Source organism: Microcaecilia unicolor, chromosome 2, assembly GCF_901765095.1.
Source record: "Microcaecilia unicolor chromosome 2, aMicUni1.1, whole genome shotgun sequence".
In the NCBI taxonomy this organism is placed as follows: Eukaryota; Metazoa; Chordata; class Amphibia; order Gymnophiona; family Siphonopidae; genus Microcaecilia; species Microcaecilia unicolor.
The window spans coordinates 655,600,128-655,627,039 of NC_044032.1; the positions used below are offsets into that span (position 1 = coordinate 655,600,128).

Consider the following 26,912-nt stretch of genomic DNA (forward strand, 5'->3'; position numbering starts at 1 on the left):
ATTATCAGAAGCTGAAAATGGCTATTTTGGACCGGTATGGGGTAAGCAGACAAACTTATCGCAGGCGCTTTCGGAGTTGGAGGTGGAGGGAGGGGGAGACTCCGAAGGCCTTGGCCCAGAAGCTGATGGACTTGGCTATCAAATGGTTAGAGCCTGATAAGCGGGCAGTGACTCAGTTAATGCAGGATCTGGTGCTGGAGCAGTTTTTAGAGGCTCTACCGGAGAGTATCAGGGTTAATTTGATCAGGAAGGGATGTGAGACTCTGGAAGAAGCTATCAAAGGCTTTGAATACTTTCTGGAGTCACAATACTCTGAGGGGGGAGAGGGTGTCTGGCGGGGTGGTCGGGGTAAAATGTTCAAAGGATCTGGGTGGAGGGAGGAAGGTCCTAAGGAGGATGATAGAGTGTGCTACCGATGTGGGAAGTCGGGACATCTGAGGAGGGACTGTAGGGCCAAGTTGGGGCTCATATCTCAGGTAACCCCCTCTAAGGAACCCCAGTTTACGCATTGGGTTAAGATAGGAGGGGTCTCGGTGGAAGGACTTTTGGACTCAGGAGCGGACCAGACAATGTGCTCCCAGAAGTTGTGGGGGCAGATTGCCCGGAAAGGGGGTCAGCAGGGTAAGAAGAGAGACCGGTCCGTGGCTATTCAGTGCATACACGGGGCCTCCTCAAGGTATCCGGTCCGGCTAGTAGACATACAGGACCAGGAGGGCCTTCAGTGGGTGTGGGTGGCTGTACTTCCTAGGCTTCCTCAGGATCTCATTTTAGGACGGGATTGGGCTCCATTCACATACTGCCTTGGGGGTAAGCAAGCCTTGGTATCTACCCGGGCCCAGGAGAGGCAGGAGAAGGAGCAGGAACTGTCCCTGGCGCAAGTATTTCCATTCCAGGGAGAGGTTATGGGGCGGCCGGGGAAGACAAGGAAAGGCTCTCAGCAAAAGAAACGAGGTCAGGAGCAAAGGCGGCAGCATTGTCAAGAGCTCCTTTATCAGGGGAGGTTCCCAGGGGATACGGAACAGGTGTTAGAGAGATTCCCTGATTTTTCCAAAGAGCAAAAAGATGACCAGACATTGCAATATGCGTGGGAGCGGGTAGATCAAGAGGGAGAAACCAGCTTCCCTCGGTTTGTTAGTGACAAGGGGTTGCTATATCGGCTGTCCTGTTTAGCAGGGGGGAAGGAACCTCAGAAACAGTTAGTAGTACCGAGGGGGTTTAGGAACCTGGTGGTACGGGTATCTCATGATCATATCTTAGGGGGTCACAAGGGGGCTCAGAATACTCTCCGGCAGGTATTAAACAGATTTTACTGGCCCGGGGTGTATAAAGAGGTGGAACAATTTTGCAGCTCCTGTAGTCAGTGTCAGAGGGTATCAGAGCAAATACCGAACAGAGTGCCCCTACGACCCCTTCCCCGTATAGGGACTCCTATTACCCGTATGGCAATGGATATGATCGGGCCCATTGATAAGTCCCGAAGGGGGTATTCCTATATTCTAGTGATCATGGATATGGCCACAAGATACCCCTGGGCCGTGCCGCTTCGTACCACCTCAGCGAAAGTTATTGCGGCCCAGCTAATTCGGATCTTTTGTGAAGTGGGGTTTCCCAGGGAAATGATTACCGACCGGGGGACCAATTTCATGTCACGAACCCTGGCCCAGGTGTGGGAGGCTTTCGGATACAGCATATTCGGACCGCAGCTTACCATCCTCAGACTAATGGCCTGGTGGAGAGATTCAATAAAACCTTGAAAATGTTGTTGAGGAAAGGGTTAGGTTCCTCCCATGAGGAATGGGATCTATTGTTACCATTTGTTTTGTATGTGTGTAGGGAGAATGTTCAGGCCTCTCTGGGCGTATCACCATTTGAATTGATGTATGGGAGATCACCCCGGGGAGTGTTGGATGTGTTAAGGGAGCAGTGGGTTCCTCCGGAAGAGGAGGATCGGGATGTAGTGAACTATCTAGTGAAGCTGAAGGAACGGTTGCATAAATTGAGCCGCGGGGCTCAGCAACACTGGGAGAGGAGTCAGGATTACCAGAAAGCCTATTATGACCGGAAAGGGGTGGAGAGGGCATTGAAGGTGGGGGACAAAGTCTTGATCATGATTTCAGACTCACCTCATAAGTTCGTGGGACGCTGGAGGGGTCCTGCGGTCATAGAAAAGAAGTTAGGTCCAGTCACCTACTTAGTAAGGAATGAGCAGGGCCGGGAGCAGACCTATCATATAAATGTACTTAAACCTTGGCAAGAGCGAAGGGGACTATTTGGTCAGGCTAGGGGGGAAGCTGAGGAAGAATTAGGACCACAGATCACGGAGATATATAAGGCAGGAGAACCGCAGATTGCTACTACATTGCCAGGGAGTCAGCAGAAAGAGGTTCAGGCACTTGTGGAGGAGTTTCGGGATGTCCTGACTCCTTGCCCAGGGGAAACTCACCTTATCATGCATGATATCATCTCGGAGCCGGGCCGGGTGGTCAGACAGAGACCTTACCGTCTCTCACCCCCAAAGACACAAGAGGTGGTCCGACAGGTACAGGAGATGCTGGATTTTGGGGTCATTGAGGAATCTGTCAGTCCATGGTCGAGTCCTGTGGTGTTAGTGCCCAAATCCGATGGTACGTGGCGGTTTTGCATTGACTTTAGGCAAGTTAATGCGCTCTCGGATGCCGACGCCTATCCGATGCCACGTATTGATGAGCTTCTGGATCGCTTGGGTACTGCACGATATCTGTCCACCCTGGACTTGACCAAAGGGTATTGGCAGATCCCTCTGACTCAGGAGGCCAAGCCTAAGACAGCCTTCTCTACACCCATGGGGCTCTATCAATTTAAACGCATGCCGTTTGGGCTTAATTCAGCGGCAGCTTCCTGCCAGCGGTTGTTAGATCAGGTGTTAAGACCGCATCAGCAATATGCAGCGGCTTACCTGGACGATGTTATCATTCAGAGTGAGGATTGGCCCTCGCATATTATAAGGGTGAGGGCGGTATTAGAGGCTTTTCGTCAAGCAGGTTTGACTTTGAACCCGCAAAAGTGTTGTTTTGGGCAGGAGAAGGTTAAATATTTGGGATACTGGGTGGGGAATGGTCAAATAACTCCGCTCTGGGATAAGGTAGCGAGTATCCAGGACTTTCCATACCCCAAAAATAAGAAGCAGTTAAGGAGCTTTTTGGGCCTAGTGGGGTACTATAGGAGGTTCATACCCCACTTTGCCTCCATTGCTACACCCCTCACTAATAAACTTCAGAAGGGGTCCCCCAATAGTCTACGATGGGAGGAGGAAGGGCTGCGGGTGTTCAATGAGTTGAGAGTGGCCCTGTGTCAGGAACCCCTGCTGAGAGCCGTGGATTTTGATAAGCCCTTTGTACTGCAAGCTGATGCCTCGGGGGTAGGTTTGGGGGCCGTGTTGTCTCAGGTACACGAGGGGCAGGAACATCCCCTGATGTACCTGAGCCGGAAACTGCTCCCCCATGAGGTCAGGTACTCAACCATAGAGAGAGAATGTTTAGCGATAAAATGGGCAGTGCAGATGTGCCATTACTATTTAGATGGTCGGAAATTTACTCTGATTACGGATCATGCGCCTTTGAGGTGGTTGGGCCAGATGAAAAATAGTAATGGTCGTCTCACGAGGTGGTATCTGGCTTTACAGCCCTATCAATTCGAGGTGGAGCATAGATCAGGCAAATTTCTGACAAATGCCGATGTTCTTTCGCGAATTGCCAGTGCAGGCCAGGAGAAGACTGGCAATCGTTTGAGCAGGGGGGTGTGTGAGCACTCTGGAGGGCTGGTGCGAGGGAAAGGGGATAGTGGGTCTTTCAGCCGGCATCATCCCCGTTCATTCAGCCCAGTGAGGAGAACAGGGCGCCCTCTAGGGATCAAACTGCCAGGGAAAGCGGTAATGCAGGAGAAAAACTACACTTCCCAGAAGCCAGTGCAGGGTCAGCTGAACTCCCAGGAGGGGGAGGGTGGAGTGACTGATTGGGAGATGAGGTCTGATCCTGGAGATGGGGAACAGCTGGTGGAGCTTGGGGAGGAGGAGATGGAGTGGAATAAAGAGGAGGTAGAAGGAGAAGGTAAGGAGGAGTGCATGGAGGTTGGAAGGTTTGCTCAAACTTCCTCAGGAAAGGTAAAGGCTTTGGTGGCGGGAGTGTGGCCCAAGCTGTGCATACTTGGAGAGGATAAAATAATCCAGTGGGGAAGCCACTGGTGGAAGAAGCTAACCCATAAACTATCTAAGGGTAGAAGATAGTGCTGATGAGGGGAGGCTACAATTGGGAGCAAGACAAAGGTTTATATTCTGAGTTACAATTGGGAGCAAGACAAAGGTTTATATTCTGAGTTAAGATTGGACTGTGTTAATAAGCTGAATGTGGAAAAACTGAACTGACTCTTGCATTCTTGAGGAAGTAACTGCTTGAATATTAAAGCTGTATTAAAAGATGCTGAGAGAATAAAGACCTGTGGTTTTCAAGAACTATAAGACTGCTGGAGTTTGTGTGTCCCAGTTGTGAGCTGATCCTGGGCGCAGGTCAGCTGGGCAGCAGTTAAACTAGGCCAGAAGCAGTGCAGCAAGGCGGTGGTTGCAGCTCGTACCGGGGAAAAGCTAGCCAAGCTAAGCAGGGTCGACCCCGGCTCTCACCTGGAAGAGTGACCTGGTTACAGTAGGCAGGACTTGCAAAAGGAAGCTCCGACGCTGCCAGCCTCTCTCAATCGCTGCCTGCACCGTTTGCGCTGCTGAGTCTGATGTAGTAGTAAATAGGGAAGTGAGAGTATTATTAGAAAAGGGATGGAAAACAAGCATGAGGATGTTATAATGCCGTTATATCGCTCCATGGTGCGACCGCACCTGGAGTATTGTGTTCAGTTCTGGTCGCCTCATCTCAAAAAAGATATAAAGGAATTGGAGAAGGTGCAGAGAAGGGCGACGAAAATGATAAAATGGATGGGATGACTACCTTATGAGGAGAGGTTAAGAAGGCTAGGACTCTTTAGCCTGGAGAAAAGGCGGCTGAGGGGTGATATGATAGAGGTCCTAATAATTCTTAACTTTCTATTTGCTTTCTTAGTCACTGCTGAACACTTAGCAGAGGGTTTCAATGTATCATCAATGGTGACACCTAATGTGGAACCTAACATCATGTAGCTATAGTTTGGGTTCCTGTTTCCTACAGGTATCACTTTGCACTTGCTCACATTAGTTTGTTTACGCTTTCTAACAATAATAGAACTAGGGGACACAAGATGAAATTAGAAGGTTTAAAACAAATTGGAGAAAGTTTTTCTTTATTCAGCGATTGGTTAGACTCTGGAACTCATTGCTGGAGAAGGTAGTGATGGCACCTGGCCTTGCTGAGTTTAAAGGGGGTCTGGACAGATTCCTGAAAGAAAAGTCCATTGATCGTTACTAAATTTGGGATTTTTGCCAGGTTCTTTGGGCCTGGATTGGCCGCTGTCGGAGACAGAGTGCTGGGCTTGATGGACCTTTGGTCTTTTCCCAGCGTGGCAGTGCTTATGTACTTATATACTTATGAGAGGAAGGGTGTAGGACTTGCCGGGGGGTGGGGGGGAAGGTGCCGGTATGCCGTACCGGTGCGTACCGGCACAAAAAAAGCCCTGAGGATCAGTGACTTTTTATATGTGGATCACATTCAACTGCTGGCCTAAACGTATTCCAGCCACAGACCTAATCTAGACGATCTGAATGCAGGCCTACATGCAGTTACTGGATGGCTATCATCTCATAAACTGAAAATAAATTTCACCAAATCAAAGACCATCTGGATTACTGGAAGGAACCTGCCACCTAGCTACACCCCCATCCTGCTGAAAGAAGCAATCACTATACTTGGCGTTTGTGTTGATATCTCAGAGCTAAGTTACTAGGTCATTCTCTGCCTCACAGAAAATTAGGTAAGTCAAGTCTCTCTTAGAAAAAGAATATCTTCAACTTCTTATTCATATGTTTACTCTTAACAATCTGGATACACAGCTATTAAACTTAGGTATAAAGCTAATTGTTGTGCTCCTAATGGACCAGCACTGGCTTCTCTTTACAGATCTAACTGATCCAGATAAATGTTTTGGTCTAAAGACAAAGGTCTTTAATCAAGTCTTTGAAAATTAAGTTGAGGTCTATCCTGAGACTGAAATCTCTCTACTCTGTCTTTCCTGCTCTATTTGTCTCTCTCCCTTGGATTTTCTCCATTTTTCTTCTCTGATACTCTCAGACTTTCTTTCTTCCTCTGCTTATACTATATAATATGGTTTCTGAAATTGAAGTGAAATATAAATCTAGTTAATAGTCCTGTGTACGAAAGTACCCTTCCCTTCTCTGTGAACCTAGAAAGGTTTTCTGTACATTATATTCCCTGGTCTTATATCAATAGTTTGTTTTGACTTTCTAAACTGGAAATGAAACTGAAGGTTAAAAAAAAAGTGTAATTAAGATAAGGACCAACCCTGAGAAGACACCAATTAAGTCCCCTTTGTAAAAAAGAATTATTTCACCCTTAGGAAGACAATCCTAAAAAAAGCACACACACATCACCAAACAAATGGGACCATTTTTGAAAAGGAGTGGAGGAGTGGCCTAGTGGTTAGGGTGGTGGACTTTGGTCCTGAGGAACTGAGTTCAATTCCCACTTCAGGCACAGGCAGCTCCTTGTGACTCTGGGCAAGTCACTTAACCCTCCATTGCCCCATGTAAGCCGCATTGAGCCTGCCATGAGTGGGAAAGCGCGGGGTACAAATGTAACAAAAATAAAATAGATACTATTGGAGATTCTACATGGAATGTTGCTACTATTGGAGATTCTACATGGAATGTTGCTACTATTGGAGATTCTACATGGAATGTTGCTATTCCACCAGCAATATTCCATGTAGAAGGCTGCGCAGACTTCTGTTTCTGTGAGTCTGACGTCCTGCACATACTCACAGAAGCAGAAGCCTGCGCGGCCACATTGGTGATCTGCAAGGGCCGACTTCTACATGGAATGTTGCTAGTGGAATAGCAACATTCTATGTAGAATCTCAAATAGTAGCAACAGTGGAGGAGTGGCCTAGTGGTTAGGGTGGTGGACTTTGGTCCTGGGGAACTGAGGAACTGAGTTTGATTCCCACTTCAGGCACAGGCAGCTCCTTGTGACTCTGGGCAAGTCACTTAACCCTCCATTGCCCCACGTATGCCACATTGAGCCTGCCATGAGTGCGAAAGCGCGGGGTACAAATGTAACAAAACAAAATAGGAAGTATTTCATCAATTACTGCATAATCACATCCTTATCTTTTCTGTGTGTGGCCGACAGATACAATCAGTGTTAACCTGCTACACTGTTAAGTTCTTTCCATCACCTTAAAGATGCAATCTTGTTCTGCATTTCTTGGCTGATCTTGAGCTCATCTCCGGGCCCAGCTTCCTTGTGAGCAGGCTCTGTGCTCAGCCCTGTCACCCAGCCTGTAAAACAAGATAGTGGCAAAAGACTTATTTCTTTCTCAATAACTCCTCCATCCAGTGCAGCCACTGATGTGCTATTAACTTTTTGGCAAGGTGTTCTGACGACACAAGCTTTGGTTTCATAAAGTAATTTAAGCAGAGACTCCTTCCTGCACATTATATCAAATTTTTAATAAACTATAAACACCATCTCAAATACCTCTGACAGTAAATTGTGTGGGTCTGCCCTTCTGTGACACTGAAAGAGAGGGGAGAATGTGTGATCTGGTGGCAAATGCATGAGACCCCTTCTTTTTTAAATCTACACCTCTTCCCTGGGCTCACTGATCTCATCTCATGGTTTCCAGTATCATCTTTATGCTGATGATACCCAGCTGTATCTCTCCACACCAGACATCACCGCGGACACCCAGGCCAAGGTATCAGCCTGCTTACACGACATTGCTGCCTGGATGTCCAACCGCCACCTGAAACTGAACATGTCCAAGACCGAGCTCATCGTCTTTCCACCAAAACCCACTTCTCCTCTTCCTCCACTCTCTATCTCAGTTGATGGCACCCTCATCCTCCCCGTCTCATCTGCCCGCAACCTCGGAGTCATCTTCAACTCCTCCCGCTCCTTCTCTGCGCATATCCAGCAGACAGCCAAGACCTGTCGCTTCTTTCTCTTTAACATCAGCAAAATTCGCCCTTTCCTCTCAGAGCACACCACACGAACTCTCATCCACGCTCTCATTACCTCTCGCCTTGACTACTGCAACCTACTCCTCACTGGCCTCCCACTTAGCCATCTATCCCCCGTTCAGAACTCTGCTGCACGTCTTATATTCCGCCTGAACCGATATACTCATATCACCCCTCTTCTCAGGTCACTTCACTGGCTTCCAATCAGATACCGCATACAGTTCAAGCTTCTCCTTCTTACCTACAAATGCACTCAGTCTGCAGCCCCTCATTACCTCTCTACCCTCATTTCTCCTTATGTTCCCGCCCGTAACCTCCGCTCACAGGACAAATACCTCCTCTCAGTACCCTTCTCCATCACCGCCAACTCCAGGCTCCGCTCATTCTGCCTCGCCTCACCCTATGCCTGGAATCAACTTCCTGAGCCCTTACGCCAAGCCCCCTCCCTACCCATCTTCAAATCCTTGCTCAAAGCCCACCTCTTCAATGTTGCTTTCGGCACCTAACCTTTATACCTTTCAGGAAATCTAGACTGCCCCTATTTGACTGACTGTACATTTGTCCTTTAGATTGTAAGCTCCTTTGAGCAGGGACTGTCCTTCTATGTTAAATTGTACAACGCTGCGTAACCCTAGTAGCGCTTTAGAAATGTCAAATAGTAGTAGTAGTTTAGGACTCTACATGATATTTGTAAGTCGTTTTATCATTCTGTATCTGGATAACGATAATGTCCCTTTTTAGCCCTCCTTTATGGAAGGTGTCATATAATGTAGGAAAACTATCACTTATTTATTTATTTATTTATTTATTTATTGCATTTGTATCCCACATTTTCCCACCTCTTTGCGGGCTCAGAGGTAGCTGCATACATGCTCTATTTATTATTATTATTTATTATTACATTTGTACCCCGCGCTTTCCCACACAATGCAGGCTCAATGCGGCTTACATAGTAATTTGAAATACAAAGTCAAATAATAATAACTGAAATCTCAGATGTGGTCACTTACACTTAAATGGATCTCAATATCAATGTATAAACATATATTTAAGACATCCTTATATAGAAAAATGTTTTCACTTTTACACACACAAAGGGTAGACATATTCAGGCACCTGCCCCGAGGAAATCGCCGAAACTATCCCCTGCGCTTCCGACTCACCGGACACCTGAGGGGAACCCCCGTCGCGCTGAACACCCGCTGTGGGCTGACGGCGGCAGGACTCACACTCCCCCGATGCTGCTCTCCGGCCCCCACACCGGGAGCAGCGCTTAGCAACCTCAGAAGGCACTGACATGCTCCACAAACGACTGCCCCAAAACTGACTCAGCATAACGTCTAGTTCCTTCGTATAATTAAACAAAAACAAAGTCTCTTACCTTTTTTTTTTTTTTTTTTAAAGTCAGGAGAGAAAGGAAACACCCGTTCAGGCCAACAGCCCCGGGCGACGGAGGAAAAATAGGGGGAGACTTGAAGGGACCTGGCACCAGTGTACACCACAAGCTGCAAACAGCCACTCAACCCCTGTCTGTGCTAAACTAGGCCCAAAGGACACCAGTAGCCAGATCAAACCAGAGCTGCACAGAGATGTCCCTCCACCTGCTAGATAAAGAGAATACTGAGGTTCAGCTGGCTGCACAGGTCCACATATAACAAACCTCGGAGGTTCTCTCTATCTCCACCTGCTGGTAGAGGGGCACAACCCACAAGTCTCTGGTTTGATCTATGAGACGCTATGGAACTCACTATTTATATCTCTGCCTGCCTAGGATCTCTGATTGCTCGGTGCAGGGATTTCAGGGAGGACCACGGTAAAGACCACTGAAGAAACCTTAGCTCCAGTTATCTGCAGCAGATTACTCAAGCTAAGCTTTAGTAAAAGATCCCCCAGAATGGGCACGCAGTTAAAGTTTAAATAAAATTCTACAGAGATAGAATTTAAAATCGTTACAAGAGCTTCACTTGATGGAGACATCAACTAAAGAGGTCTTTTTGAAATGCAATACCACCAGAAACCTGACAGTCATGTGAATAGGCCTAAAGCCATGGCAGCTAGCTCATATTAGTTAAAAAGCAAGAGGAATGCCAATAAACAATCTTCACATATGACAGGGCTAAGTTTCCTACTTAAATTATTTTCCATTGCACCTTACCAGAATAAGTGGCCGTCAAAATTTCATCATAACCATCCTTTCCAACACAGCCACCTTGGATAGACATGATGCTCTCCGAAAAGGCCTAGAAATAAAAGATTTTGATTATAGCAGTAGAGAGCAGAACCAGCCATCATTCCCCACAGGACTGCTCTCCTGAAACTAGCAGGAAGTAATCTCGCCCAGCCTTTTATCATCTCATCTGCCCATATACTTCCCATTAACATCCCAGGGCCTCAGGATGACCTCTCTTTGCCCAAACCCACAAGCCAATGAAACAGCAGAAGATTAAATAAGGCCTCTATAGATGATCTGGGTGTCGTCGTCAATAACACACTGAAACCTTCTGCTCAGTGTGCTGCTGCGGCTAAGAAAGCGAATAGAATGTTGGGTATTATTAGGAAAGGTATGGAAAACAGGTGTGAGGATGTTATAATGCCGTTGTATCGCTCCATGGTGCGACCGCACCTGGAGTATTGTGTTCAATTCTGGTCGCCGCATCTCAAGAAAGATATAGTAGAATTGGAAAAGGTGCAACGAAGGGCGACTAAAATGATAGCGGGGATGGGACGACTTCCCTATGAAGAAAGATTAAGGAGGTTAGGGCTATTCAGCTTGGAGAAGAGATGGCTGAGGGGAGACATGATAGAGGCATATAAAATAATGAGTGAAGTGGAACAGGTGGATGTGAAGTGTCTGTTCACGCTTTCCAAAAATACTAGGACTAGGGGGCATGCGATGAAACTACAGTGTAGTAAATTTAAAACAAATCGGAGAAAATGTTTCTTCACCCAACGCGTAATTAAACTCTAGAATTTGATGCTGAAGAAAGTGGTGAAGCTGGTTAGCTTAGCAGAGTTTAAAAAGGGGCTAGACGATTTCCTAAAGGGCAAGTCCATAAACTGCTACTAAATGGACTTGGGAAAAATCCACAATTCCAGGAATAACATGTATAGAATGTTTGTACGTTTGGGAAGCTCGCCAGGTGCCCTTGGCCTGGATTGGCCGCTGTCGTGGACAGGATGCTGGGCTCGATGGACCCTTGGTCTTTTCCCAGTGTGGCATTACTTATGCACTCAATCTCCATTACCCTAATTGTAAAGGACTAAAATATAAATCCACATACGCGACCAGTTTCTCATACATCTGCATGCAGCTATGGAACGCACTACCGAAGGCCATAAAAATAACGCAAGACCTAACTATCTTCCGAAGGCTACTGAAAACAGATTTGTTCAAGAAGGCATACCATAAACACCCATCTTAAACACCAAAAAATAAGACTTTACACGTCTTAGACATAATTGAAATCTTATCACTTGACTGATCAACCTCCTTACCACTAATGAATAAGCATAACCACTTCAATCTCTATGTCGAATATGGTCTCTCCATAGTTGATGACCTAAAGAATGATGCAACCCAATTTCGTACTCAGGAACGTTCATGTATTACTATAATTTATTCTTCCAATTTCTTATTCAGGAACTTTCATGTATTACCATAATTTATTCTTCCTTAACATATATATGCACATGATATATATCTATACCATGATCTGTTCACGTATGTTATGTTACATGTATGTTACCATGTATGTATGCAACTTAACACATTACCATTTGTAATTCTATTACCCGGAAATGGCAACCGCCATTACGGCAAATGTAAGCCACATTGAGCCTGCAAATTGGTGGGAAAATGTGGGATACAAATGCTACAAATAAATAAAATGAGATTATAAATTGGCTGAAAGAGAATAAAGCTGAAATTGCAGTGTCCCAAGCAGCTCTGGCTTCCCTGGGATTGGATTTAAGATCCGATATTGCTGAGCTAGGCAACCACAGAGAGGTGAAAAAAACGAACCAATGAACAATTGGAGCAAATTATTTCACTTGAGAAAAAGTACAGTGAGCATGCACAACAGCAGCAAGAGTTCTTCAACAAAATTGAAGACCTGGAAAACAGGTGTAGAAGAAATCATTTAAAAATCTGGGGTATCCCTGTGTGTCCTGAATTTCAAGACTGTAAGGCTGTGGTTCAGAAGCTCAGGCACAAGTCAGGCTAGCTCTGCAGGATCTTAAAATTGAATGGGCCCTCAGAGCGCACAACAACCTTGCAAAGGCCGTTATGGTGTGTTATCACAGATATGACCTAAAGGAAGCAATTTTCTTCTGCAACAAGGAAGCAAAACCATTCAACTTGTGGCTATTTTTGCGGACATTTCCCCAATTACGTTGCACCTACCCCATGAAATCAGAGAGATCAGTGCTAAGCTCAGAGCTGAACAAGTGAGGTACCGATGGACTTTCCCCTTTGGCTTACAATTCACTGTGAATGGCAAAGCGCACAAGGTGTCAACGAGAGATGCTGCTTTACGAGTGTTAAAAATCTCTTGGCTTGCGGGTTGCAGAGGATTTGTTATCGGATCATCAGCTTAAACTAGGGTTGTCCAACCTTTTCCTATCAGGGGCCCCATTCGGAGGGCCAAAACACATGTGCACTCACACTCTGTTTCTGAGAATCACTGCTGTCTTAGAAGTGATCAATGATGGTCAACTAAATTATATAGTGAAGCCAAATCTAAAGGCACATTATCCAGGATAAGATGGACTTCACTAAGGAAAGCAGTCAAGATTGTTTCTGTACTTATGACCCATCCAAAATCCAGATTGTAGGGTATAAAACACTGAGAGATTATACAAAAGTGGTCAGATGTTTCACCACTACTTTCCCCAACAATTTAAACGCAAAACACAGATCTGATGTAGGTGTATAGCTAGTAACAGCCGATTGGTATAAAGATGCATTTTTCAGTACTGGTCTAATCATTGCATATTTCTAACAAGGTGGTTCAATGCCCATTGACAAGCTTTGATTGTTATACATCCCACATTGACACGTTATTGTCCTTTAACATGTGTTAAAGTATAAGTAACACATATTAGAGCTATATTGCACCTTAATAACTACCCCTCTTAGTGCAGCATGAGCTTCTGAGGATGCAGGTCCACTATGTCATATGACCCCCCCCCCCCCTATCATCACCGTACTGCCTATTAGCTGAAACTTTGTCAAAACCACAGTGACTAGCATCATGGCAACACTTCTGTCACCTTACAAAACGTGTCACGCTCTAGAGAGCTTACCTGGTCATAACGAAGAACAGGGTCATTCGCACTGTCAAAGCTGTAGATTTCCACCATTCCATCATCTCGACCCACCAGCAGCTCCTTCACGCCATCTCCCAAGATGTCAAAGCTATCAATACACAGAACGCCTACAATCGGAGTACAAGGAATCAAACATCAACTGGCTGTAAGGCTCACAAGAGCAAAGTAAAAGCTACAGCCTACGTAAACAGTCATTTTCAAAAACTGTCGGTCAATATTTAAATCCTGTGCTCAGTGTTTAAATATTTTATGCATATTCAGTGTGGCTATTCATAGAAGCAGCAGCACTGAACATTACATTACATTACTAATTAATTAATTACTCTTCCCTAAGGACAAAGTAAATATTCTTCTCACCCCAATTCCTAAGGATTCAAAGGAAAAAAACAAGTGACTTAACCAACTACCGCCCAGTAGCATCTATCCCTCTAGTAACCAAACTAATGGAAGGTATGGTAACCAAGAAACTCACCGACTACTTAAACAAATTCTCAGTTCTTCATGATTCTCAATCAGGATTTCGGTCCAACCACAGCACCGAAACAGTATTAATTACTCTTCTAAATAAATTTAAACAAGCAATTGCAATTGGCAACAGTATACTGCTACTACAATTTGACATGGTAAGCCATAAAAAATTATTAAACATCCTAGAGTTCTTCGGAGTTGGGAGGTAACGTTCTTAGCTGGTTCAGAGGCTTCCTAACCGCAAGAACATACCAAGTGAATTCTAAATCAAATACATCAGCTCCATGGAAACCTGAATGCGGAGTTCCCCAAGGATCACCACTCTCGCCGACCCTTTTCAACTTGATGATGATACCTTTGGCCAAATCGCTATCCAACCAAGGCCTTAATCCATACATATATGCAGATGATGTCACGATCAAACATGATCTAAAAGAAATCACTAACGACATCAACCACAGCTTCCAAATCATGAACTCATGGATGGATGCATTTCAATTAAAACTTAATGCAGAAAAAAACACAATGTCTTATTCTCTCATCACAACTTAACACAATTAAATCCACCACTATAACCACACCAAACGTTACCCTTCCCGTTTCAGACAGCCTGAAAATTCTGGGAGTTACCATTGACCGAAATCTTACACTTGAAAGCCATGCGAAGAATATAACAAAAAAAAAAAATGTTCTATTCAATGTGGAAACTCAAAAGAGTAAAACTTTTCTTCCCAAGGGATATCTTTCGCAGTCTGGTACAATCAATGGTGCTAAGTCACCTTGACTACTGCAATGCACTCTTTGTTGGTTGTAAAGAACAAATCATCAAAAAACTTCAGACAGCCCAAAACACTGCAGCCAGACTCATATTTGGTAGAACAAAATACGAAAGTGCCAAACCCCTAAGAGAAAAACTGCATTGGCTTCCATTCAAAGAATGTATTACGTTCAAGGTCTGCACCCTGGTTCATAAAATCATTTACGGAGATGCCCCGGCCTACATGTCAGACCTCATAGACCTACCACCCAGGAATAGTAAAAGATCAGCACGCACATTCCTGAATCTCCACTTCCCCAGCAGCAAAGGACTAAAGTACAAATTAACACATGCGTCCAGCTTTTCCTACATGAGTTCGCAGTTGTTGAATGCACTTTGATGTGAAAACAATACACGACCTAATCAACTTTTGGAAATCACTGAAGACTTCTCTCTTCAACAAAGCATACTACAACGATCCATTATAAGAACTGTAACGCATTAACGCTTTATCTGTTATTCCGAATGTGACCTCTTCATACTGACTGCTTAATTCTATTATACTAATTGTATCTTTTACTCTGGAATGGTGATTGCCATGACGGAACAATGTAAGCCACATTGAGCCTGCAAATTGGTGGGAAAATGTGGGATACAAATGCAATAAATAAATAAATTAAATAAATAAATTACATTTATAACCTGCCATTACTAAACTGGTTCTAGGCGGGTCACAAAGAACAGACTGAGCATTCTCATGATAATCAACATATGCAACCAGCTTTTCATACATAAGCACCCAACTATGGAATGCACTACCAAACGCCATAAAAACAATGCAAGGCCTAACAAACTTCCGAAAATCACTAAAAACTAACCTGTTCACAAAGGCATACTACAATTGATCCAACCTAAATGACAGACAACGAAGCCTATACCTGAACAGAAAAAAACCGAACTCTCTATTCACGACTACCTCATTCACTATGTCACCAATGTACCTTAACGTTATTCCACTCTTTTTCCACTCCGGAAATAAACACTTTATACTTGACCGCCTAATCTTATGAAGTATCACTTATGAACTCTAACACAATACCAATTTGTATTTCTCATCTGGGAAATGGCGACCGCCACTACGGAAAAATGTAAGCCACATTGAACCTGCAAATAGGTGGGAAAATGTGGGGTACAAATGTAATAAATAAATAAATAAATAATCAGAGTAACATTAAGGGCCCTGTTTACAAAGCCGCGCTATAAGCACGCTAGCGTTTTTAGTGTGTGCTAACACTAGAGACACCCATAGAAATATATTGGCGTCTCTAGCGTTTAGCGTGCAGTAAAAACACTAGCACACCTTAGTAAACAGGGCCTTAAATTAACAATCCCATATTAAATCTACTCAAGAGTACATATTTGTGAAATAAAAATGCTTTAAAAAATTTACAAAATTGTTTACAATTAGACATACATTTCAAGGTTCATGGTAACAAATCCCAGTTTTTAGTGACTTGAAAAGTGAAAATAATTGTAAACATCTTCTTATATCTAACTTGGGTAATGAAGGACTAGGAAATGTTTAGAGAAAAGATTACAATTCTTTGCTGAGATCTTAACCATCATATATGCCGGGACCATACCGTGTAATATTACATACACAGATATTCAAAATTTGTGTATCACCTTGGAAGCCAGGGGTGATGTCCTATCAAACTTGGACACCCAGCATAACAAGCTGGCTGCTGTATTCTGTGGTATTTGCCATCTCCTCAATAAATATTTACTATACCCTGCAAAATTACATTACAGTAATGGTGTTGGGTCCGCTGGGAAACAGTGATCATAACATGATCTAATTTGAGCCAATATCTGGAGTGAAGTCACAAAGGAAATCTACTGTAGCAGCATTTAAGTTTTGAAAGGGCGACTATGATAAAATGAGGGAAATGGTTAAAAAGAAGCTAAAAGGGTCGGCTGCAAAGGTTAGGACTTTAAATCAGGCATGGATGTTGTTTAAAAATACCATACTGGAAGCCCAGATCACATGCATTCCACGTATTTACAAAGGTGGAAAGAAGAACAACCAACAGCCAGCATAGTTAAAAAGTGAAGCGAAAAGACTTTAGAGCCAAAATAACATCCTTCAAAGAATGGAAAAAGGACCCAAATCAAGAAAATAAGAAGCAACATAAGCACTGTCTGTCAGGTTAGATGAAAAGCACTGATAAAGAAGGTTAAAAGAGAACATGAAGTTAAACTTGCCGCAAAGGCAAAAACTCGCAGCAATAATTTTTTCAGGTACATCAGAAGCAGAAAGCCTGTGAGGGAATCCATGAGACCGTTAGATCATGAAGCAGCAAAAGAGGCACTCGGGGAGGAGACTGAATGAAATCTTTGCTTCAGTCTTTACGGAAGAAGATGCAACAGACATACCTGTACCAGAAATGGTTTTCAAGGGTGACAATGTGGAGGAATTGAAAGAAATCTCAGTGAACCTGGAAAATGTACTAAGCCAAATCGACAAATTAAAGAGTAGTAAATCACCTGGACCAGATGGCATGCACCCTAGGGTACTGAAAGAACTCAAAACATGAAATTCTGATCTGCTGTTAGTTTTCTGTAACCTGTCATTAAAATCGTCCATGGTACCTGAATACTGGAGAGTGGCCAATGTAATGCTGATTTTGAAAAAGGATTCCAGGGGCAATCCAGAAAATTACAGATCGGTAAGCCTGACTTCAGTGCCAGGCAAAATAGTGAAAACTATTATAAAGAATAAAATTATGGAACACAAACAAACCTGGTTTAATGGGACAGAGTCAGATTGGATTCAGCTAGAGAAGTCTTGCCTCACCAATTTGTTTCATTTCTTTGAAGGTGTGCCTAAACATTTATTTATTTACTACTAAAAAAGCCCCGTTTCTGATGCAAATGAAACGGGGGCTAGCAATGTTTTCTTCTGTGTGCATGTGGGAGTGTGTGTGTCCCTGCCCTCTGCCTTCTCTCCCCTCCCCCCTCTGAGTCCTTCAGTAAAAAAGCCCTGTTTCTGATGCAAATGAAACGGGGGGGGGGGGGGGGGGGGGGGGGGGGCTAGCAAGGTTTTCTTCTGTGTGCATGTGGGAGTGTGTGTGTCCCTGCTCTCTGGCCTCTCTCCCCTCCTCCCTCTGAGTCCTTCACTGTTACAGAGCCAGCGATTTGATTTCGTGCTCTGCTGTTTTCCTTCACTGACTGTTTGTGTTACAGAGAGGGCGGGGCAGACACTCATAGGGAAACCGGATATCTCGCCCCCTTCACACTTCCGGCTGGAGGCTTCATAGAACGTTGGTGTTGCCTTTTATATAGAGAGATTTGTAACACTTATACCCCGCTAATATCCCCCTTCCAGGGTTTAGTGTGGTTTACATTCTAGGTGAGACAAAAGCAAATAGTGTTAGTTTGAGGTTTGAGAAACATTAGAGACCATTGGATTAATGCACGAGACTAAAAACATTAAGGAAAGGATAATGGATGATACTAGAAGGTAGAAGTCATGATGGATTGTTATGAATCAGTCTCTGGGAACCCATTCAGCAGGTTCAATGCGGCTTACATAGTACTACAGGTTAAACAAGTAGCAAAGAATGGATGCAGCTGTAATATAGTAAATAAAGAGCTGGTCGTTTAGATGTGGGTAGGTGAGAAGGGGAAGGAAGGTGGGTGGTAGAGGTAGGGAATGGGAGGTGGGTACGTAATGGGATTGGCGTGTTGTTAATTATGGGAGAGTGAAAGGGAAGGAAGAAGAGGGATGTACTAGAATGTGTAGGGAGGGGAAGGAAGAGGGATGTACTAGAAGGATAGGCAGGAGACATATTCCAGATTTTGTCTTTGAAGTCTGATCCAGGTAGTGCAAATGGACTCGCAGGTTAAGTCAGGTCCTTATTGTAGGCTTGCTTGAAGAGGTAAGTTTTGAGCAGCTTCCGAAAAGGTAGATGATCATTGACTATTCGAATGGATCTTGGTAAGGCATTCCAGAGTTGGCTGCCCGTGAAGGAGAAGTTGGATGCGTAATATGTTTTGTACTTAAGTCCTTTACAATTGGGAAGATGAAGATTGAGATAATTTCGAGAAGATTATAAGCCATTTCTGGCTGGAAGGTCAATCAAATTATACATGTAGCCTGGAGCTTCTCCGCAGATAATCTTGTGAACCAGAGCATGGACCTTGAAATATATTCGTTCAGTAATAGGGAGCTAATGGAGCTTTTCACGGAGAGGTGTTGCACTCTCAAATCGTGATTTACCAAAAACAAGTCTGGCTGCAGTGTTTTGGGCGGTTTGGAGTTTTTTCAGGATTTGGACCTTGGATCCGATAAAAATACTGTTGCAGTAGTCAAAGAAGGTGAGCCGGTTGGTGTGCAGTGGCTCCCAAACCTGGTCCCAGAGGCACCCCAGTCAGTCTGTTCACTGCTATACTGAAAACCTAATGAGCAGACCAACAACCTGAAGAATTATTTGGAGTTTATTAAAACAATCACCTGACGTGGCCAATTTTTTGTAAAAACCTGTCTTCTGATTTCACCAATGTACTCATGTTGGCTTTTTGCTAAGTATGTGATTTGAATAGTGCACTCTGTTTTAGTTATATGCATATCATTCATGCATATTTGTTTAGTTACTTATTTTAAGTGCAATATGCATGTGGTAACTCTCTTAAATGCACACGTGTTTTCCTTATATCTTTTATGTTAAGAATTGTTATGTTTTAAAGAGTGATTTAATATTATTTTTTTTTATTTTGACAATGTATAATCTTAAATGCATATGCTCTTTTGCATATATTATGAATTTTTATATTTTAAGGAGTGAATTTGTCATTTTTATTCATTTTGAGAAATCTTTTTATGATTTTTATTATTTTAATTGATGTTTTTTTATGTATTAATTTTACCCCCGACACAGACTTTAGGCAAATGTGACCACGTTGGGCGATTGCTTTAATAAACTAAACATTTCTTCAGATTGTTGGTCTGCTCGTTTGTGGATCATCACCTTATTGTCTGCTAGGTTTTCAGTATATCCACAATGAATATTCATGAGACAAATTTGCATGCAGTGCAGACAGTGCATGCAAACTCTCATGAATATTCATTGTAGGTATCCTGAAACCCTGACTGGCTGAGGTACCTCCAGGACCAGATTTGGGAACCACTGATGTAGTGTGCCTAGATTTTCACAAAGCCTTTGACAAATTTCCTTATGAGATGCTCCTGAGACAATTAAAGAGTCATGGGATAGGAGGCAATGTTCTGTTGTAGATTTAGAATTGGTTATTGGACAGAAAACAGAGGGTTGGGTTAAATGGCCATGTTTCTCAATGGAGGAAGGTGAATAGTGGAATGTGGGACTGGTGCTACTTAACATTTATAAATGATCTGGAAATCAGAATAATGAGTGAGGTGATTAAATCAGCAGATGACACAAAACAATTCAAAGCTGTTAAAAAATATGTGGACTGTGGAAAAATTGCAGTAAGATCTTAGGAAACTGGAAGACTGGGCATTCAAACGGCAGATGAAATTCAAATGTGGACAAAAGCAAAGTGATGCACATTGGGGAAAATAATCCAAATCCTAGTTACCTGATACTAGGGTCCACCCTGGGAGTCAGTACACAAGAAAAAGATCTAGGTGTCATCGTATGCTGAAATCTTCTGCCCACTGTGCGGCAGAGGCCAAAAAAGCAAACAGCATGCTAGGAATGGTAAATAAGACCAAAATACTATAATGCCTCCGTATCGCTCCATGGTGCGACCTCACCTTGAATACTGTGTTCAGATCTGGTCACTGTATCTCAAAAAAGATATCGCGGAATTAGAAAAGGCAAACAAGAAAAAGGAGAAAAAAAAAGCAGAATTACATTAGGATAGGAAAGGAGAAAGAAGGGACAGTAAAATAGGGCTAAACTCTTTGAAAAAGTACAAAGACCAGAGGACATTCAATGAAGTTACATGGAAATACTTTTAAAACAAATAGGAAGAAATGTTTTTCACTCAATGAATAGTTAAGCTCTGGAACTCGTTGCCGGAGTAAGTAGTATCTGGGTTTAAAAAAGATTTGAACAAGTTCCTGGAGAAAAAGTCCATAATTTGCTACTGAAATAGACACGGGGAAGCCACTGCTTGACCTGGGAAATGTTGCTACTAACTAGGTTACTGCCAGGTACTTGTGACCTGGATTGGCCACTGTTGAAAACAGGAAACTGGGCTAGATAGACCACTGGTCTGACCCAGTATGGCTACTGTTATATTCTTATGTTGAAAAGGGATGGGATTTCATATACTGCCTTCCTGTGGTTACAGTCAAAGTGGTTTACATATTATATACACCGGCCTCCCACTTAGCCATCTATCCCCCCTTCAATCTGTTCAGAACTCTGCTGCACGTCTTATATTCCGCCAGAACCGATATACTCATATCACCCCTCTCCTCAAGTCACTTCACTGGCTTCCAATCAGATACCGCATTCAATTCAAGCTTCTCCTTCTTACCTACAAATGCACTCACTCTGCTGCTCCACCCTACCTCTCTACCCTCATCTCCCCCTACGTTCCCACCCGAAACCTCCGTTCAAAGGACAAATCCCTCCTCTCAGTACCCTTCTTCACCACCGCCAACTCCAGGCTCCGCTCATTCTGCCTCGCCTCACCCTATGCCTGGAACAACCTTCCTGAGCCCTTACGCCAAGCCCCCTCCCTGCCCATCTTCAAGTCTTTGCTTAAAGCCCACCTCTTCAATGCTGCATTCGGCACCTAACTCTTACCGTTCAGTAAATCCAGACTGCCCCAATTTGACTGCCCCTATCGGACTAACTGTTCACTTGTCTTTTAGATTGTAAGCTCCTTGAGCAGGGACTGTCCCTCTATGTTAAGTTGTGCAGCGCTACGTAACCCTAGTAGCGCTTCAGAAATGTTAAGTAGTAGTATATACAGGTACTTATTTTGTACCTGGGGCAATAGAGGGTGAAATTATTTGCCTTGGTTCTCAGGATACTGCACTAACCAGTAAGCTACTCTTCTACTCCTCACTGAAGAAAGAATTGTAGATAGGCGGGGTAAAAGAAGATTTAGAAATTAAAGTACGTACTGGTACCTTCAGCTACTGAGAAAGGTGTAATCTAAATCCAAATCCTTGTTCACACTGCTCTGTCCTCTCCTTTCAGCTCAGAAATTTGTAAAGAATGCTTTCTAACTTTGGGCACATTTTCAATAACAGTTCAAGTGCAATAGTTCTGTCCTTGATTTGTAATTAAACCCAGAAACGACTGAAGAATGAGAATGATGTCACGATGCATACCTCCTCTCTTCTTTTCATTAATGGTTTCCCATTTGTGCACCGGGTAAGCCTGTGTGATCTGAATTAAGCCAAGCTTGCCATCCGATGTTCCAAACAGAAGGTCTTCACCAGAGTCACCTAAGCATAAAAGTTCAGATTAAGGGCGAGAAGGTATCCACATGAACTACTGTTAAGATGTGTTATTTTACCACTAACTCCTGCTATTTTAGCTCAGGTCCCATTTTATGCAACGAGGCTGCAGTAAGAAATGGCCTTAGCATGCTCTTATCTGGGTTTCCCCGCACACCAAGGCCATTTTAACTGTAGCAGTAAAAATGCCTTCTATCAAATCTTTTCATTAATGGCCTTGAGCTAATGCAGCCATTTTTAAACGTTACCTATTTTGTAGGCGATAAGGGCTCCTGTGAGCTAACAGTACCCTTGCCAGAATTCTGCGCAGCGCACAATTTGCACAAAATTCTGCAGACACGCAGAATTAGGCATATTTGCCGAGAATTTGTTGATCACTGTGGGAACATCAATGGGGAAATAGACTTTTTAGCTGCTAAGCTTTAGCACTGCTGGCTGGCCAGCCCATACGACCCTGCCCTTTCCCCTGCCTTGGTGATCTAGTGGCCTCTTCAGGAGGGCAGGAAAGAACTCCTCTTTCCTGCTCGCTCCTGCCACTCTCTGTGCTGGTGCTCCGCTTCTTCAAAATAGACCAAGCGGTAATCTCGAGAGGCTGCCACAGGAATTCTCAGCGGCCATTTGAAAGAAGTGATGGTAGCAGCACAGAGCAGCTGAAGCAGGCAGGAAAGAGTGGGGTTCTTTCGCGCCCCGAAGAGGTACTCCTGATGCAGCTCCTCTCGTGTATTTATTTATTAGGATTTATTTACTGCCTTTTTGAAGGAATTCACTCAAGGTGAATAGGCAATTACAGCAGTAAAAATATTCAAATAACAATACAAATTATGACATAGTTTACTACTTACAATGTCAACCCAATATGTAATAGAACATTTTAATTGATAGTGAAGGGTATAAGCAAAGATGGAACATATAGATAGGTAAAAGAGTAAGAGGAGTTAGAAAATAAGGTGACTAATTTAAAAAACAATGCACATGAGATCAGATGGTTAAATATAATCTCAGCTAGGGTAGGAGTGGATCAACATGTCGTATGTGCAGCCCAAGTCAATCCTTGTGTGTGTGAGTGAGACTAACAAGTTAGTTACTTCTTCCATTAAAGGCCTGGTTGAAGAGCCAAGCTTTCACCTGCTTCCTGAAGTAGAGATAGTCTTGTGTTAAGCAGAGCCTTTCAGGCAAATCATTCCAGAGTGTGGGGGCTACTCCGGAGAAGGCTCGCTTACAGGTATTACATCATGTAATGTCTTTTGGAGAGAGTGTGGTTAGTGATAGTCCTTGAGAGGACCTTAGTGTCCTTGGCGGTGTGTGGAGGATCATCCTATTCTTCAGATACTCAGGGCCATTTCCTTTAAGGGCCTTGAAGATCAGATATAGGATGTCAAAATATTAACAAACCGGGAAAGTCATATTCCATGGGCTACTGTGACAGCTAACCCCAGTTATTAGTAACTAGGGGGTCCTTTTACGGTAGCCCATGTTGATAACTTCTGATTTGTTAATATTTTGACATCTTATGTATGATCATTGGATGAATTGAAATCTGTTTTATATGGCTTATTGTTGAAAAAGGTGGAATATAAGTTCTGATAATTAAATAAATGTTAGTACATAGGAAAGAAAATACATCCACCCCCTTTTGTAGTCTTTATATGACCTGTATAAAGCACCCAAGAACTCAGGTGCAAAAATATTACTACTGGTTTTCTTTTAGAGAGCTGCACGGGAATGGGGATCACGGGATTGCCGCGGGGACAGAAGAAGGTGCTATGGGATTCACGTGAGGATGCAAGTTGTTTCCATGGGATTCTGTTTGGATAGGTTGGAGCAAGGGCGTAGCCAGACTTCAGCGGGAGGGGGGTCCAGAGCCTGAGGTGAGGGGGCACATTTTAGCCCCCCCCCCGGCACTGCCGACCCCCCCCCCCCCGCCATTTCCAACCCCGCCGCCACCACCAACTTTGCCCCTCCTCCCTGCCGACGACCCTCTCGACCCCCCCTCCCACCGCCAACCTGTCACCTACCTTTGCTGGCGGGGGACCCCAACCCCCGCCAGCCAAGGTCCTCTTCTTCCCGCAAAAGGCTTCCTTCTGTTTCTGACGTCCTGCAGGTTGTACATGCAGGACATCAGAAACAGAAGGAAGCCTTCTGCGGGAAGAAGAGAACCTCGGCTGGCGGGGGTTGGGGTCTCCTGCCAGCAAAGGCAGGCGACGGCGGGAGGTCGAGAGGATCATTGGCAGGGGGGGGTCCAAGGCCAAATATACAGGGGCCCAGGCCCGCCCTGGCCCCACGTAACTACGCCACTGGGCTGGAGTGGGATTTGACGGCAACTCCAGTAGTTGGAACATAAGGACAGAGCCAGGTGGATTTCTACAGTCTATGTTTCAGAAACACCAAAAAAAGACCATGATCAAGTAAATAATATCAGATTCATTGTTCATTTAATCTTGAATTGATAATGAATGTGACTGTTGGGCAGACTGGATGGACCAGGTCTTTAGCTGCCGTCACTTACCATGTTAACATTTTAAGGACAAGCTTATTCAACTTTTTCTCCCGTAGACACAAATTTTAAAACCCTTCAGTTCACCTGATCCTAGATAAAAGTTACACAGAACTTATGAAGGGTGTATAGAGCAGTACACCCAAAGGTTTACAGGTGGTCAAAACTGTGACATGGTGTTTTGATATATTAGCAGTACCATAAGCAGGGATGCCAGGTGGAAAATTTTTTTCCCACCCAATCCAGCCTAAAAACAGTCCAAAACCTGCCCAAACTCAAACCCCGCCGCTGACACCCCCGCCCCCGCGTCATCACCCCGCCCCCGCCGTCATCGGCCCCGCCCAGAACGTCACTAACCCTGCCCCCCGTGGCCGAAAAAAACGCCTGAAAAACCGTGGAAAAGAAAAAAAAGAAGCCCAAAAAACCGCGACCCAATTGGGCGGTAAAACCACTCACCTGGCAACACTGACCATAAGGGCTGATGCCACCATAACATGCAAAACTTTGTCACTTTTTTCTGTCTCTCCCTCTCCCCCAGCACAATAGGTTCATCCATTTTTAACTCAAGACACCTTACACTGTGCACACTTTTCTTGCAAATGGAAACAAAGAAGCAGAGTGATCTTTTTAGACGATCAGAACTTTTCTGTTCATGATATTAGCTGGCTGGAAACGGCTTGGTCAGATCACTTTAAATTACAGTTCACACTACGCTGGCAAACCTCAGGCCCCCTCCGGCCTCGTCATTCTCACCAACATTACACCAGAGGGGTCATTGACCCCAGCTTGTTCTGGAGGTCTCTTTATAGTCATGGCTCGGATCTGCAACCATCCTCGCCCACTTATCTCACTGACTGGGACCACACTTGTAACGCAGTGCTGAATACAATTGCACCCCTGCGTCACAAATCCTCGCACATTCGTAGATTATCACCCTGGTTCTCAACAGACCTGAGAGCTTTGAAACGTGAGGTACGACATATGGAAAGAACCTGGCGAAAAGGTAAATCTGATCAGGCTCGGGAGGCCTGGAAAAGTAGTCACCGCAAATATAAACATGCCATCCGATTTGCAAAGCGCACCTACTTTTCATCTAAGATGCAGGTGGCTGGCCGGGACATCCGACAGATATATCAACTACTAAACACCTTTCTAGATACTCGCAAGCTAGAACGCTCCAGTGTTGATCCTCCCTCAGCTACACAACTTGGATCTTACTTCAAGGAAAAAATTCTTACCCTGCGGTCTTCAACCGTCAGCTGTCTCTCTGACGTGGATGACTTTCTGGCATCCTTGGACGTGCCTTCGGGTGCTTGCCCCGCTGACCGCTTTTGGACCAAATTCAATCGTCTGTTACCCGATAACGTGACTGCTGCTCTACGTAAATTCATAAATAAATGCTGCAAATTAGATGTATGTCCGACTCATCTCCTAAAAGTCGCACCAAATTGTTACATTGAAGAACTGACTTGTTACCTTAACAATATGTTAAGCGCAGGATTTTTCCCGCCAGGTCATGGAAACATCCTTCTCACTCCAATCCCAAAAAATTCAAAGATCAAGCCAGATGTCATCTCTAACTATCGCCCAGTGGCTTCGATACCTCTAGTTATCAAGCTGATGGAGAGCCTGGTCAATGTTCAGCTCAACGAATTTCTAACTAATTTTGATATCCTCCATCATTCGCAATCAGGTTTTCGAGCTCATTACAGCACGGAGACTGTCCTGGTTACCCTCTTATCCAACTTTCGACAAGAACTATCTGTTGGACGAAAGATTCTCCTGCTACAATTTGACATGTCTAGTGCTTTTGACATGGTGGATCATGAACTCCTGCTCCATCTACTGGATACTTTTGGTATAGGAGGACCAGTTTTGCATTGGTTCAAGGGTTTCTTGACCTCAAGGTCCTATCAGGTCATGGTGAATTCCCACACCTCTGAACCGTGGAATGCTTCTTGTGGGGTCCCTCAGGGCTCTCCCCTCTCACCTACCCTATTCAATATAATGATGATGCCTCTAGCCACAGCACTTGCAAATCTGGACCTCAACCCTTTCATCTATGCGGATGATATTACAGTCTACATCCCTTTTCTATCCACAGTATCAGAAGTTGCTAACCTCATAGATGCCTGCTTCTCCACTTTAGAACAATGGGCCAGGGTGTTTCGCTTCAGGCTAAACAGGGAAAAAACTCATTGTCTCATCCTCTCGTCCAAGCACGCACATGTAACAGACACAATGCTTCCAG

General features: G+C 44.2%; 1 protein-coding gene across 1 annotated transcript in view; it reads right to left on the minus strand.

Annotated features, from left to right (window-relative positions):
* The window catches only part of BBS7 (Bardet-Biedl syndrome 7), a 94,229-nt gene that overhangs the window by 41,465 nt on the left and 25,852 nt on the right, over positions 1–26,912 (minus strand). Inside the window, exons 8-11 of the mRNA XM_030191777.1 lie at positions 22,039–22,155; positions 13,457–13,587; positions 10,308–10,392; positions 7,366–7,468 (exon numbers count right to left, since the gene is read on the minus strand). Coding sequence (XP_030047637.1) covers positions 7,366–7,468; positions 10,308–10,392; positions 13,457–13,587; positions 22,039–22,155 — 436 coding nt within the window. The remainder of the gene's footprint in view (positions 1–7,365; positions 7,469–10,307; positions 10,393–13,456; positions 13,588–22,038; positions 22,156–26,912) is intronic.